Raw genomic sequence first — 14,925 nt, 5'->3', positions numbered from 1 at the left:
AAACACTGTTAAAACTTTTGTCAAAATTGATTGCCTGGCCTTAAAATTCATATAAGTAGAATCATATGGCATGCGATCCTTTTTATCTGAAGTCTTGTGCTTTCTAGTGTCATATTAAAAATATATATGTCAGTTGTTTTGTTCTGTTTATTTCTAGGTAACATTCCCTTTTAAAAATGTACTGTTATACCTGAAGCGAGTGGAATAGAGAAACGCCAGCACACTGAGTCCCAATTAAGCAAGGGTCCTTTACTGATCAGCCGGGGCCAAGAGCAGGCTCACGCCTCAAAGTCTCTCCACCCCTAGAAGCAGGGGTGGAAAACTTTTATAAGGGGCTTTGGTAGGGGAGAGGGAATCCGTAAAGCAAGCTGAATTTGACGAGAGGCAACACCTGATAAGGGGAGTCCTTGCAAGGGGAGGCTGGGGTTTTGCAGTTCTTACTGAACTTTTTCAGCTGAGCTTCCTGTCTTAAAGGCGGAGTGTTGAAAGCCCCCAGCAAGATGGAGTGGGAACATCACAATGCCACAGTTTGTTGATCTACTCCCTGACCTTTGGGATGCTTCCAGTTTTGAGCTACTTTGAATCGAGATGGCTATGAACATTCTTATTGCAACCTTTTTGTGCATATAGGGACGCATTTGTCTTAAACATTTATGTAGGAGTAGCATTTCTGAGTGGTTAGATAAGCGTATGTTTAGTTTTATGACAAACTGTGAAATGGTTTCCCAGACTTTTCAGCAGAGGATTAGGTTTTCATTCTCTCTACTCTTCATTCCCGCCACCAGTATTTGGTACGATCCCTCTTTTCTATTCTAGCCATTTTGGTGGGTGTGTTGTTGTATTTTATTTTGTATTCGATTGCATTTTCCTGATGACTTGTCACAGTGGTCTAATATTTTTTTATTATTGTTGGGGATTCATTGAAGGTACAAGAAACCAGGTTATACTGATTGCATTTGTTAGGCAAAGTCCCTCTTGCCCCCAAAAGGTGTGGCACATCCCAAGACCCCACCCCCGTCCCTCCCTCTCTCTGCTCTTCCTTTCCCCCACCCCACCCTCCTTCTTTCTCTGTTCTCCCCTTCCCCCACCCCCACCGTGTCCTTAATTATCCTCATATCAAAATTGAGTACATAGGTCATGCTTCTCCATTCTTGTGATGCTTTACTAAGAATAATGTGTTCCACTTCCATCCAGGTTAATACAAAGGCTGTAAAGTCTCCATTTTTTAATGGCTGAATAGTATTCCATAGTGTATATGTACCATAGCTTGTTAATCCATTCCTGGGTTGGTGGGCATTTAGGCTGTTTCCTCAGTGATCGAATTTTTATATGTTTACTAGTGGTTTGGATATTTTCTTTTGTGAACTGGCTGTTCACATTTTTTGAGGCTTTTTTTTTTTTTTTGAGATACAGTGTCACTATGTCACCCTCCGTAGAGGGCTGTGGCATCACAGCTCACAGCAACCTCCAGGTTTTGGGCTTAAGTGATTCTCTTATTTTTAATTGGCCTGTTTTTCTTTTATTAAATTAATTTGTAAGAATGCTTTATATAGTCTGGGTTAAGGTATTTCACATGTAATATGACATATCTGCTTGTCTTTTTACTTTCTTCACAGAATCGTCTGATGAATAGTTATTTTCAATGTTGATAAAGTCTAAGTTCTAAGTTCTGTGTTCTGTGTTTTGTTTAAAAAGCAACTTTCTGCCCCAGGTTATAGAGGTATTCTTGTATGTTTTCTCCTATGTGTTTTCTATGATCCATTTAAAATTAATTATTGTCTATAGTTTGGGGTAGGGAAGAAATTATTTTTGTTTATTTCCCATTAATTGTCAGAGTACAAACAATTAGGTTACAGTGTTTGCTTTTTTTTAGCAGAGTCCCTGTTGTAGTTGTGTCGTGCACCCAGGAGATGCGCCATCCACCCTTACATTGTGCCCATTAGGTTGGAGCACACTAATCCCCCCTTCCCCTCTTCCCCCTCTCTCCATTTCCTTCCCCCCACCTTGAATTGAACCGAGTTTTTCTGTTGTGTGAACGTGTATAGATTGTCTACTGGCTTTATATTACTCTGGAGTATATCAGATACTTGCTCCTCCATTCTTGTGATACTTTACTAAGAAAAATGTGTTTTAACTCCACCCAGATTAATACAAAAGATGTAAAGTCTCCATTTTTTATGGCTGAATAGTACTCCATGGTGTACATATACCACAGTTTACTAATCCATTCCTAGGTTGATAGGCATTTAGGTTATTTCTACATCTTGGTGATTGTAAATTGAGCTGTAGTAAACAATCTAGTGCAAATGTCCGTATGATAAAATGATTTTTTTCTTCTGAGTAGATGCCTAGTAACAGTATTCGGGGATCTAATGGGATGTCTATTTTGAGTTCTTTGAGCATTCTCCGTACTTCTTTCCAAAGAGGCTGTGTGAGTGTGCAGTCCCACCAACAGTGTAAGAGTGATCTCTTCTCTCCACGTCTGTGCCAGGGAAGAAGTTATTTTTTCCATTACAGATATTTGGTTTGCTCTAGTATAATTTATTACGAAGACTTTCTATTCTGCACTGTATTGGCTACTTTCTCAAAAATCAAACTGATGCGTGTATGTGTGTGTGGTGATGATTAATTTTATCTGTAAATTTGACTAGGCCATGGGTGCCTACATATTTGAGCAAACATTTTTCTGGGTGTTTCTATGAGAGTATTTTTGTTTTTTTAAACTTTATTTAAGTTAATATGAAGATACAGTATTTAGCTTACATTGTTCTCACTTTCAGGGTAAAGTTCTGTTTGTAGAAGAGCCCCTCACCCAGGGGGCTATGAGGATATTTTTGGATGAGAGTAATAATCTAAATGGGTAAACTGAGTAAAGCAGATTGTGGTCCCTATTGTGGGGGGCCTCATCCAGTCTTTAAAGGATTGAATTGAACAAAAAGGCTGACCACCCCTGAGTGAGAGAAAATTCTTTTGCCTGCCTCCCCTGGACTGAGACATCAGCTTTTCTCCTGATTTTGAACTGGGATTGAGACTTTGGTTCTTCCTGGGTCTCTAGCCTGCTGTCAGAGCTACACTGTCGACTGTCCTAGCTCTCAGGTCTTTGGATTTGGACTGGAGCTATGCCCTTGGCTCTCCCAGCTCTCCAGCTCAATGGCTCCCCTTGTGGATTTGGGGATGTCAGCCTGTATAATTGTATGGGTCAATTCCATATAATGAATCAATCTCTTTCTCTCTCCCTCCTTCTCATACACACACATACACTCACTCCTCCTTTTCATTTTAGTTCTCTGAAGAAGTTTGATGCATGCAAGATCTATCTATCTATCTATCTACTCTGCCTATGTATAGTTAGATACACCTATACATTTCTGAATTTCCTATTAATACTTTGTTCTATTGATCTGTTTCTTTTTCTTTCTTTCTTTCTTTTTTTTTTTTTTGAGACAGAGCCTCAAGCTGTCACCCTGGGTAGAGTGCCGTCGCATCACAGCTCACAGCAACCTCCAACTCCTGGGCTCAAGTGAGTCTCCTGCCTCTGCCTCCCAAGTAGCTGGGACCATAGGCACCTGCCACAGTGTGTGGCTATTTTTTGGTTGCAGCCATTACTGTTGTTTGGCGGGCCCAGGCTGGATTCGAATCCACCAGCTCAGGTGTATGTGGCTGGCGCCTTAGCCACTTGAGCCACAGGCGCGGAGCCTATTGATCTGTTTCTTTGTCCTTATGCAAATATTATATATTGTAATTATTGTTGCCTTATAGTAAGTCTACAAGTCTGGTAGTATGCATCCCTCAACTTAGCTATTTTTCAAGATTGTTTTGGCTATTCTATATCCCTTATATGTCCATATAAATTTTCATATAGAAAAAGACTGTGCAGTTATTTTTTTTGAGACAGAATCTCACTTTGGCTCTTCATACTAACTTGACGTCTTAGCATTATTAAGGCTTCTAATCCATAGTGTGGTATATAGCTTCCCTTATTAAGGTTCTTCTTTATTTTCCCTTATGCGTGTGCTGTAGTTTTCAGTATAGAATTCTTCCATTAAGGTGGCTCCCGTAGGACAGTGGTTAAGGTGCTGATCACATGCACCAAGGGTGGCAGGTTCGAACCCAGCCCGGGCCAGCTAAACATCAATGACAACTACAACCAAAAAACAGCCAGGTGTTGTGGTGGGTGCCTGTAGTCCCAGCTACTTGGGAGGCTGAGGCAAGAGAATCGCTTAAGCCCGAAGAATTTGAGGTTGCTGTGAGCTGTGACACTACGGCACTCTACCCAGGGTGACATAGTGAAAATCTGTCTCAAAAAAAAAAAAAAAGAATTCTTCCATTAAATTTATTTTTATGTATTTTACATTTTTGATGATATAATAGATAAAATTTTAAAGATTTGACTTCCCAATTTTTGGGCTGTAATATGTAGGAAGTCAACTAATGTTTGTGGAGTAGCTTAATTCCCATGAGCTTAAGAAATTCATGTATTAGTTCTATACATTTTTTCAAGTACACAGAAAGTATTTATTAAATTGACTATATGTTGGACTGCAAAGCAAGGCTTGACAAATACAAAAGATTTAAAATCAGACAGAATGTGTTCTTTAACCACTGTGGAATTAAATGAATACCAGTAACATAAGTATTACTTTTTTTAATCCTCAAAGCTTGAAAATTTAACCATCGTCTCCTAAATCACCCATAGACTCTAGCAGAATTTGCAATAGAAATGAGAATACATTTTGAAATAAATTAGATAAAATGTGTCATGTTTACATGTATGGACTACAGCAAAATATGTATTTAAAAGACTCATGAAATTAAATGTGTGTATTAAAAAGAAAACCTTAAAATCAATCATCAGAGTATTCATTTCGAGGATTAGGAAGAAAACTCAAAATGTGGATGCAAAAAATAAAAGAAATTGAGAAAACAAAATAAGCATACAACGAAGAGAAGCACGAATGCAAAAAGTTTGTTTTTTGAAAATGAACTAAGGGAACTGAGAAATGCTAGTCCCGGCTCGGCGCCTATGGCTCAACCGGCTAAGGCGCCAGCCACATACACCTGAGCTGGTGGGTTCGAATCCAGCCCGGACCCGCCAAACAACAATGACAGCTGCAACCAAAAAATAGCCGGGCGTTGTGGCGGGCGCCCGTAGTCCCAGCTACTTGGGAGGTGGAGGCAGGAGACTCGCTTGAGCCCAGGAGCTGGAGGTTGCTGTGAGCTGTGATGCCACAGTTCTCTACCCAAGGCAACAGCTTGAGGCTCTGTCTCAGGAAAAAAAAAAGAAAAAGAAAAAAGAAATGTTAGTTCCATTGCAAGACTCTCATTTCTTTTCTTTTCTTTCTTTTTTTTTTTTTTTGAGACAGAGTCTCACTTTATCACCCATGGCAGAGTGGTAGAGTGCCATGGCATCACAGCTCACAGCAACCTCCAGCTCTTGGGCTTAGGTGATTCTCTTGTCTCAGCTTCCTGAGTAGCTGGGACTATAGGGGCCCACCACAATGTCCACCTAAGGACTCTTATTTATTCAATGGAAAATGGTATTTACATACTGGGCACTGATGTGCACATGACTAGTTACATGTCATTGTTTCTAGGGTTTCTCAATGAACATAACCCGTATGTGAATGTGTGTGTGTTTCTCTGGCTGTTCTTATACCCTTCCTTTCTCCCTTCCTATCTCCCTCCCTTCCTTCCCTCCATATCTATCTTTAAAAGTATGAGTTCACACCAATACCTCCAATTCCAGGCCAGCATCACAGGGTTTCATCTAGCCTTCCAACTTCCCATATTTTTCTATGGAAGCTTCTCTAGCATTAAGTGACTTGACCTTCGTTACCTTTGATGCATTTACTTACTCAGCCTGTCTCTATGACAGCATTCTTCTAGCTATGTGGCCAATTCAGCCCCAGCTCTGTTGGCCCTGACTATGGACCTCTGTCTTGGACCCAGCACTACCAAGCATGCTGCTTGAGTCCTTGATCTTGGCCCCACCTCTGGCTCCAAAGAACATGCTGGGTAAGTCTCCAGCTCTGATCTCAGCCCCAGCCCTGGAAAACACATCAGCTGAGTACCCTTCTGAGACCCTGGCCCTGGACCCAGGAAACTTTCCAGTTAAGATCCAGGCATTGACCAAAGGGAAGGGGGATAAATACTGACTATATACAATGGATCAATTAAACAGAGACTGAGACAAGGACTGATATGCAGATGGTGTGTTTGGAAAGGGACTGCAGGAATCTGGACTGCAGACGCAGCAGAGTGAGATGGGGAAGGGAGAGTCAACACGAGTTGCATTATCAAGGTCTAATTGTAGGCAATGAGAACTTACTCGCCCGGGACAGCCTAGGAAGTCTACAGAATGATTTCCAGAATCGAAACCTGGGAGGAAGTGTGGCAGAAGCATTTACACAGCTGTTTCCACCCTTCACTGGAAACAGGTTGTCACCCAGAGTGCCCACTCCCCTACTCTTCTGGGCCTTGGGCAAGTGTGCAGGCCCACTCCTGAGTGAGATGGCACCCACGAGGAGCCTGTGGGCAGAAAGCAAGAAGGGAGGAGACACAGGGGGCCGACGCCGAGAGAGTCCGGGAGTCGAAGCCTGCGGCCAGCGTCTAGAGTGTAATTGAGGTCAGCCGAAAAGGAGGTGAGTCAGCTCGGGGTGACATCTCAGTCCTTACTGCCGTCTGCGAGGGAACAAGTTGGGGCTCATGGATAGAAAACAATCTATGTAAGGATGTGAATTTTTAAAACACTAATATTCAAATCAGAGCCATCAGTCACATAAAAAAATGAGATATTAATTAAATCATATAACATTCAATATTATTGAACAAAACTTATTTTGCTTTGAAATATGACATGATCCCAGAGTGAAGTGGGGTAAAGTTTGGGGAAAACAAATGGATTGAATCTTTTCCTGTGGCCTGGTGTCACTTTGGGGTGGGTCTGCACGTCTTTGGAATTTGAGATTTGTGGTCCAGAGTTTTGCGTGGCCCTGAAGCTGCAGGAAAAGAGGTTAGAATTGGCTGGAGCCCTTTCATGGACTGGTATTGGGAGGTGCCTCTTACCCAGCTGGCTCCTGGGGCTGTGGGTATATGTTTCTTTGAACTTGAATGGAAAACTCGTCTCCAGACAGGTGGCATCTGACTTGGATGTGTTTTCCCAGGTAGCTGGGCCCTGGCTGTCTCTGTGGTTTCCTTCCAGGCACTTTACCTCCCTCCTTGCACCAGCTGGCAAATACAGCCACGTTTTTAAGAGACACAGCGCTGCAGCTGGAGGGACTTGTGAGGCCATCTGCCAGGTCCCCTCACTTCCGACCTGCGACATAGTATGATCTCTGCTTTTGGATGGGGTATCTTAATACCAGAGTGAAAAATTGTCTCACCCTAAGTGGCGATGTAGAACTGAGGTTCTCAACCTGTGGGTTGCGACCCACAGGAACTGTATTAAAGGGCTGCGGCATTGGGAAGGTTGAGAACCACTGATGTAGAGGGTCAGTTTTGGGATCAGAAGCTAAGTCCTCTGCCTTTCCATGTGTACTGAAATTGTGGCATCTCCGCACACGATTAACCACAGGCCCCGCAGTGTTAGTTCAATAGGGTGATGAACCTCCGTAACTGGGTGAGGGGTCTGGTTTGCATGACTCCATATGGTGGGTCCCGCGTTAGAAAGAGGAGCCAGCTAGGCTCGTGAAGTACAGGGCAATCTTGATTTGAAAAGGCTACAAAGAAGAGGCTGTCCCACGCCTTTAAATGGATGCTTGGAAGCTCTTGGGATTGGGCTGAGGGTATAGTGATGGAGATCATCTTAAACATTTGGGGTTGCTGTAACAAAAACCTTAGACTGGGTAATCCCTAAAGAAGAGAAACTCATTGCTCAGAGTTCAGAGGCTGGGCAGGTTACCGTACCAGCAGATTCAGTGTCTGGTGAGGGCCCTTTCCTCATATTTGGTGCCTTGATGCGTCCTCCCATGATAGAAAAGTAGGGCAGGCCTCCTCAAAACCTCATTTTTTCTTTGAGACAGAGTCTCACTATGTAGCTCTCGGTAGAGTATTGTGGCTTCACAGCTCACAGCCACCTCAAACTCTTGGGCTTAAGCGATTCTCTTGCCTCAGCTTCCCAAGTAGCTGGGCCTAAAGCACCTGCCACAATGCCCAGCTATTTTTTCGTTGCAGTTGTCATTGTTGTTTAGTTGGCCCAGGCTGGGTTTGAACCCACCAGCCTTGGTGTATGTGGCTGGTGCTGTAGCCTCTGAGCTATAGGCGCCAAGCTGGTTTTTTTTTTTTTTTTTTTTAAATAAGGGCACCGATCCCATCCTCTTTCTCATGGCCCCACCTTTTAATAACGCCACAATGGGGATTAGGTTTCAGTGTGTATCAGGACACAAACGTTCATACCACGGCAGAGATGGGTGAATTCTGGTCTCAGAACTGCAAGCCTTTGTGAAACAGAATGAGATGGGTCTATGTCCTGCGTCAGTTGTCACATTCAGCCTATCCTTGCCCTGTCTGGCCCATTCTTCCTCAATTCACCCCCACTACCATCCTCCCGAGTTCCCCTGCTCCTCTGCAGGGGCTGCGGTCAGGCCCCCCCCTTCCTCCCTCCATCCTGTGCTAGCTTTCTTAATCCGTGTCTACAAACATGTCACTCTCCTTTGCTATTTCAAAACTTTTATAAGTCCCTGCTGACTCCCTAATCTGAAATTCAAGAGCCCCAACCATCTAGTGGCAACATTTATTTCTAAAACCCCAGCTCCCTGTCCTTTTGGATTCCTCCCTCTGGCCCCTACCCTCTCTTCCTCCTACAGCAGCCCTGAAGGACCCTATTCATCCCTCTCCCTCTGCTGTCTGTAACACAACACACATCATCCTTGAAGACCAGTTGTATTGAAGATGCATCTTTAATTAAAAGCCCCAAGTGGACTTGAGCCAGTCCACATCTAGTTTCCTCCTATGCCCAGGTTCACTCCTGGGATATGATTTTGGGTGTGAGAATTAATTAGATGAAGAAAACCTGGGGTTATGGAGAAAAGTTTGAGGTCTGTTGCAAGAGGTCCGGAGAGAGTCTTTGGGTAAAGCTAGGTGTGGTGAGAGAAGGGAATAGAGAAGGTTCTAGTGGGTAAGGGCCAGTGACAGTTAGGGACTAGAGCCAAAGGGCTGGGGCATCCTGCCTGGCTTGATTCTAGCCCAAACAAAAGACATTCCTGGAGAGTGGCCTTTTATGCCCCCAAAGGCCACTCGCTGCTGTCATTTTCTCCCTTCCAATATCACCCCATGAAAAATGAGGCTAAGTAGTTTAAAATAATGTATATTTTTCCCTTTGAAAATTACATAATCATAAACTATAATGTTAACCTCAGTAACAGCAGTAGAGATCACACATCTGGCTTGAAAGAGCACTGATTCCTTGAGGGGTTTCACCCAGACCATCCACGCAGGGACCTCATATCACTGCAGCCAGGCAGGCGGGAGAATGATGACATTTTGCCATGAACTTAACTGAGCTTACAGAAAAAAGAAAATATAAACGCATCACCCGGATTTTGTATCTTACATTCGAAAATAGAATTTATGGCAGTTAAAGTCAAAGCTTCACTATCTTAAGTGTAATTAAGTATTATTGAAGGAATATTGTGCATTAAATTATTAAACAAAGTACTTCTGTTAGGAAATTATAATAAGGATGACATGCTGCCCACGGGGAAGGTTGGAGATAGTAAATAAGGTTTTCTTCAGGCTCAGTCTCTCAGTCCAGGTATGAAGGTTCAAGGCTTCAGGGTTTGAGACTTTTGGTCCAGACACTTCATGGAATCCTGCACCCACTTCTCCATGGGATCAGCACAGACTTCCCTGCCCAGTTTGGTCTTGAAGCTGTGGGGAGAGGAGCACAGTGAGATGAGCAACTTGAGGGTTCCACCCAGGAGCATGGCCTCTTAGCCCCTGGACCTGATCAACTCTTGCTCCTTAGGGCCTGAGTCCAGGAAAGGAGGGAGGTCAAGGCTGGCAGAAAGAGGCCTTAGGAGGATGCTGTGCTCCTGCTGTTCAGGTGACTCCGTCCAGGCTCTGGCTAAAGGTATTGGGACAATAATCTCACCAAGCACTTAGAAGGGCAGCCTAGAGTGGTGATGGGCCCCTTCTCGTGGGCTCAGTTTCTCTTTGGGGACGGGGCGGGGGAGCCCACTGGATTGATAGTGTATCCTCATCTGACTCACTTGGATGTGAACCCTGGCCTCTATTCCTTGTCCCTCAGAACTTTTGACTGGGGGTGGGGGGTTGCCAGGGTCATCCACTCACATCACAGCTTCCTGGGAACAATCGATGCTGGTGATTCTGTAGCTCTTCAGCCTCTGGATGGAGATCTTCCTTTTAACCACACTAAAGCAGCAGGCGATTGGAATGGAAGCAGGATCTGAAAGAAATTTTCCAAAGAACAAGACAGTTAGGGTACGTTGTAAATATGCATTTGTAAGCGAAGGAGGAGGAGGTAGGTGAAGACCTAGATGTCACCATCCCAAGTTTACCGCCACAGTCTGGATCCCAGAGATAAAACGTCACTGCTCATTAGTCTCATCTGTTGAACTAGGAGGCCCCTCATTGTCAGTGGGGTAGGGAAGAATCTGGAGTCACGAGGCGAACGCTTATCTACTAACCTAAAACTTCTCACGCTGGGAAAATAAGTTCTGAGACTTTGCTTCCCAGCCATTGTTCCCCATGAGCTTTAGAGACAACCTATATGCTGAGATTCCTCTGGGGCCTTATGCCCCTGACACAGCAGCTATTCTGGAAGCTACACTGGATCACAACTGACACTTGAAACTCCAAGCAATACCTCCTTCCTCTCCACTACTGCTTAGAGCGTCCTTTGCATACACAACGAGATGACCTCCACCTCCCCCAGTGATAGGAGGGCTTTTGCTGCAGTGGTTGCCCTGAATCTCTTCCCAAAGGCAGGGTCAGGAGCTCCTGGCTGCAGGGGCTCTGTCTCTGAATAGCGGACACAATGACTCTGAACAACTCTCTCCACCTTCTCCACCAGTGCAATGCAGACTCTGCAACCAGTCTGGGGTCACTCTCGCTGGGCTGCTAGTACCAGTGGTAGTTACAGTGCTAACCCTTAGGGAAGGAGGGGCCTCACCTGGCTGAGCGAGCCCCTGGGGGGTGAAGATAGCTGCTACCAGCAGCAGACCCAGGAGGGCTGCAGAGACCTTCATGCTGCAGGGCGGGGCAAGCTTCAGCCTGAGAACTGGAGGTTTCTGCGTCTGTCTCAGCCTCTTTGCTCTCTAGCAAGCAGCTCTGCCTGCCTTTTATAGGTGCCTGCCCAAGCTCACGGTCAAGGAAGGATGAAATAAGACCCTGGATGTGCTGATAAGGCACCAGATCCTGAGGTGATTTCCAGAAATGGGGAGAAGGAAGCAGTGCGGTTTCTATCTTTGGCTTAGACTTCTTGGAAAAAAGGGGGAAGGGAATGTGGTTGTGTCCAGCAGAGGGTAGGAAGTGATCTCACTGGACTATCATTTCTTTGAAATGGCAAATGCATTGCCATGGAAATGCATGGAAAAAGGGAAGCTGAAGTCACAGTGGAGTGAAGAGATCCTAGGGCCTGCCGCTCTGCGGGTGCCAGGAGGCCAGGGGTGGTCAAGTTCTAGGGCCTTGCCTGTGCTCTCTCCATCACACTCTGGTCACTGGGGTTCTCAGCCAGACAGGCTCCTTCATAACCCCAGACAGGTGGCTCCACAGAACCCGGAAAGCCTGACTGAATTCAGACATCCTCAAGTCTCAGTGCTCAGGAATCTTCATGCCATGGAGCATGAACTGGACAGAACGTGCTGGTATTATAATATTGTAAAGGTTCCCAAACATTTACACACTCAACTTTCTTTCCAAGTGCAATTATATGGCGAAGCCAATCTTTCATGCAGATTGAGGTGGAAGGGGGTCTTCTGCAAAAGACCTCCCAACTCCCGTTTTTCACATAGAGGGACAGGTGGGGCAAGGAGAGGAGGGGCCAGCTTTGATCACCACCAGCTTTGATCCATACTGCTGGCCACTACTCCCCTCCCTGCATGTGTCCACCATTACAGTATCATCATACAGAAGTTCTGCGCTCCCAGAATCCCCTGCATTCTTCCTTTACCCTTCCCCTCCCCCAGCAGGTCTCTGGCTACCACTGATTTCTGAACTCTCTCTGAATTTTGTCTTTTCTCAAATGCTGTAAATGTAGTCGGAATCGAACAGTATGCAGCCTTTTCAGACTGGCTTCTTCCACCAAGCAATATGTATTTAAGTTTTCTCCACGTCTTTTGGTGGTTTCACAGCTCATTTCTTGCTTTTTAAAATTAATTGTATTTTTTATCATTGTGAAACACACGTAATATAAAGTTTACCATCATCCCCATTTTGAAGTGTACAGTTCAGCAGCATTAAGTATGTCCATATTGTTGTGCAACCTATCTCCATAACTCTTTTCATCTTGTAAGCTGAAACTTTATGCAAATTAAACCTCCCCCCCTCCCCCCCAGTTCCCAGCAACCACTTCCTACCATCTGTCTCTAGGATTTTGAAGCCTTGCTTTTAATTTTTTGGTTATATATCCAGAAGTGAAATTGCTGCCTGCATTATATGGTAATTCTATTCTTTATGTTTTGAGGAACTACCATACCGTTTCCACAGTGGCTATACCATCTGACATTCCCACCAAAAAAGCACAAGCATTGGAATCTCTCCATGTTCCTACCAACACCTGTTAGTTTTTGGTCTGGGTAGTGGTCATCCAAATGGATGTGAAGTGCTATCTCATTGTAGTTTTGATTTTCAGTTCTCTAGTGATTAGTGATGTTGAACTCATCAACATATTACTTACTTGCATATCATCTTCGGAGAAATGGCTATTCAATTCCTTAGGCCATTTTGAATCAGCTTGTTTTTTGATGTTGTTGTCATTGAGTTTAGGAGTTCTCTCTATATTCTGGATATCAATCACTTATCAGATACATGAATGCAAGTATTTCCTCCCATTCTTTGGGTTGCCTTTTTATTCTGTTGATATTGTCTTTTGAATCACAACTTTTTAACATTTTCATGATGTCCAGTTGGTCCATTTTTTTCTTTTGTTGTCTGTGCTTTTTGTGTCACATCCAAGAAATCACTGCCAAATCCAAAGGTATGAAGGTTTTGCCCTGTGTTTTCTTTCCAAAGCTTTTTAGTTTTCAGACCTCTGTAGTTTGGTCTTTGATCTGTTTGAAATTAATTTTTGTATTCAGTGTTAAGTGTCCAACTTCATTTTTCTGTATTTGGATGTCTAGTTTTCCCAGCACCATTTGATGAAAAGACAACCAAATAGTCTTGGCACCCCTGACAAATTTTTTGACCATGTCTGTGAGATTTTATTTTTGGGCTCTTTGTTCTATTCCATTAATCTATATGTCTGTTTTAGTACCATACTGTTTTGATTATTGCAGGTTTGTAGTAGATTTTGAAATCAGAAAGAAGACAGCTTTGATATTTTTCAAGATTGCTTGAGCTATTGGGGTTCTCTGACATTCCAAATTAATTTTAAGATGGGCTTTTCTATTTTTTTTGCAAAAAATATCATTGGGATTTTGTTAGGGATTTGTATCTGTAGATTATTTTGGGGTGGTATTGACATCTTAACAATATACTTAGTATTTCAATAAATGAATATGGAACATGTTCCCATTTGTTTATGTCTTTGATTTCTTTCAGCAATGTTTTATAATTTTTAATTGCAAAATTCTTTCACCTTCTTGGCTCATGCTGCTAATATTGATTCTTCCTATCCATAAACATGGACTATCTCTTCATTTTTTATATCCTCTATAATCTTTCTTCAAAGTTTTGTAGCACTCCTCATTTACAAATATGTTGTACATATTTTCTTTTTTTGCAGTTTTTTTGGCTGGGGCTGGCTTTGAACCTGCCACCTCCAGTACATGGGGCTGGTGCCCGACTCCTTGAACCACAGGCACTGCCCCTGTTGTACACATTTTCCTGGATTAATTGCTAAGTACATCATTTTTTGGTGCTAAAATAAACAGGAGTATGTCAGTAATATCAAATTCCAATTGTTCATTGTTAATATATCAGAAATTGATTAAATTTTACTTATTAACCTTGTATCCTGTAGCTTTCCTATAATTGTCTATTAGTTGCAGGATTTTTTGTTGTTGATGTTTCAATATTTTCTACATAGATAATCATGTATTCTGCAAACAAAGAGCTTTTTTTCTTTCTTCCTAATCTGTATATCTTTTTATTTACTTGTCTCATTGTATTAGCTAGGACTACCAGTATTATTGAATTGAAATGTGAGAGGAAACATCTTTGCATTGATTTCAGTCTTAGGAGAAAAACACCTAGTTTCTCATAGTAAGTAAGTATGATGTTAGCTGCAGGTCTTTTGTAGATATTTGTTATTAAGTCGAGGAAGGATTTCTCTATTCCTACTTTGTTGAGAGTGAATCATGAATGGATATTGAATGTTGTCAAATGCTTTTTCAAACATCTACTGATATAAGATATTTTTTTTCTTTAGCTATTTCTATGATGGGTCACACTAATTAATTTTTGAATGTTGAACCAACCTTCCATACGTGGAATAAATCTCTCTTGGTTGTGGAGCATTCTTTTTGCACATTGTTGGATTCTATTTGCTAATATGTTGTTAAGAATGTTTGCATCTATGTTTACGAGTTAGGTCTGCAGTTTTCTTCTGTTTTAATGACCTTACCTGGTTTTGGTGTCAGGGTTATACTGGTCTCATGAATGAATTAGGAAGGGGCCTCTCTACTTCTGTAGTCTGGAACAAATTGTAGAGAATTGGTGTCATTTGTTGCTTAAATGTCTGATATAATTCACAAGTGAAACCACATAAGTGGGCTTGGTGCTTTCTGTTTTGAATGTTTTTAACTA

General features: G+C 42.9%; 1 protein-coding gene across 1 annotated transcript; it reads right to left on the bottom strand.

Moving 5' to 3' along the window:
- Window positions 1–9,761: 9,761 nt before the first annotated feature.
- On the bottom strand, window positions 9,762–11,225 carry LOC100953069 (C-C motif chemokine 8). Its single transcript, XM_012809743.2, has 3 exons — window positions 11,132–11,225; window positions 10,291–10,405; window positions 9,762–9,867 (listed from the first exon to the last, which is right to left on the bottom strand). Exons 1-3 carry the CDS (start codon window positions 11,205–11,207, stop codon window positions 9,762–9,764), a joined length of 297 nt encoding a protein of 98 aa, XP_012665197.1. The 5' UTR covers window positions 11,208–11,225.
- Between the last annotated feature and the right edge of the window lie 3,700 nt (window positions 11,226–14,925).

This window comes from Otolemur garnettii, unplaced genomic scaffold, assembly GCF_000181295.1.
Source record: "Otolemur garnettii isolate 467f Iridium unplaced genomic scaffold, OtoGar3 scaffold00112, whole genome shotgun sequence".
Lineage (NCBI taxonomy): Eukaryota > Metazoa > Chordata > Mammalia > Primates > Galagidae > Otolemur > Otolemur garnettii.
This window is presented reverse-complemented; position numbering and strand designations above follow the sequence as displayed.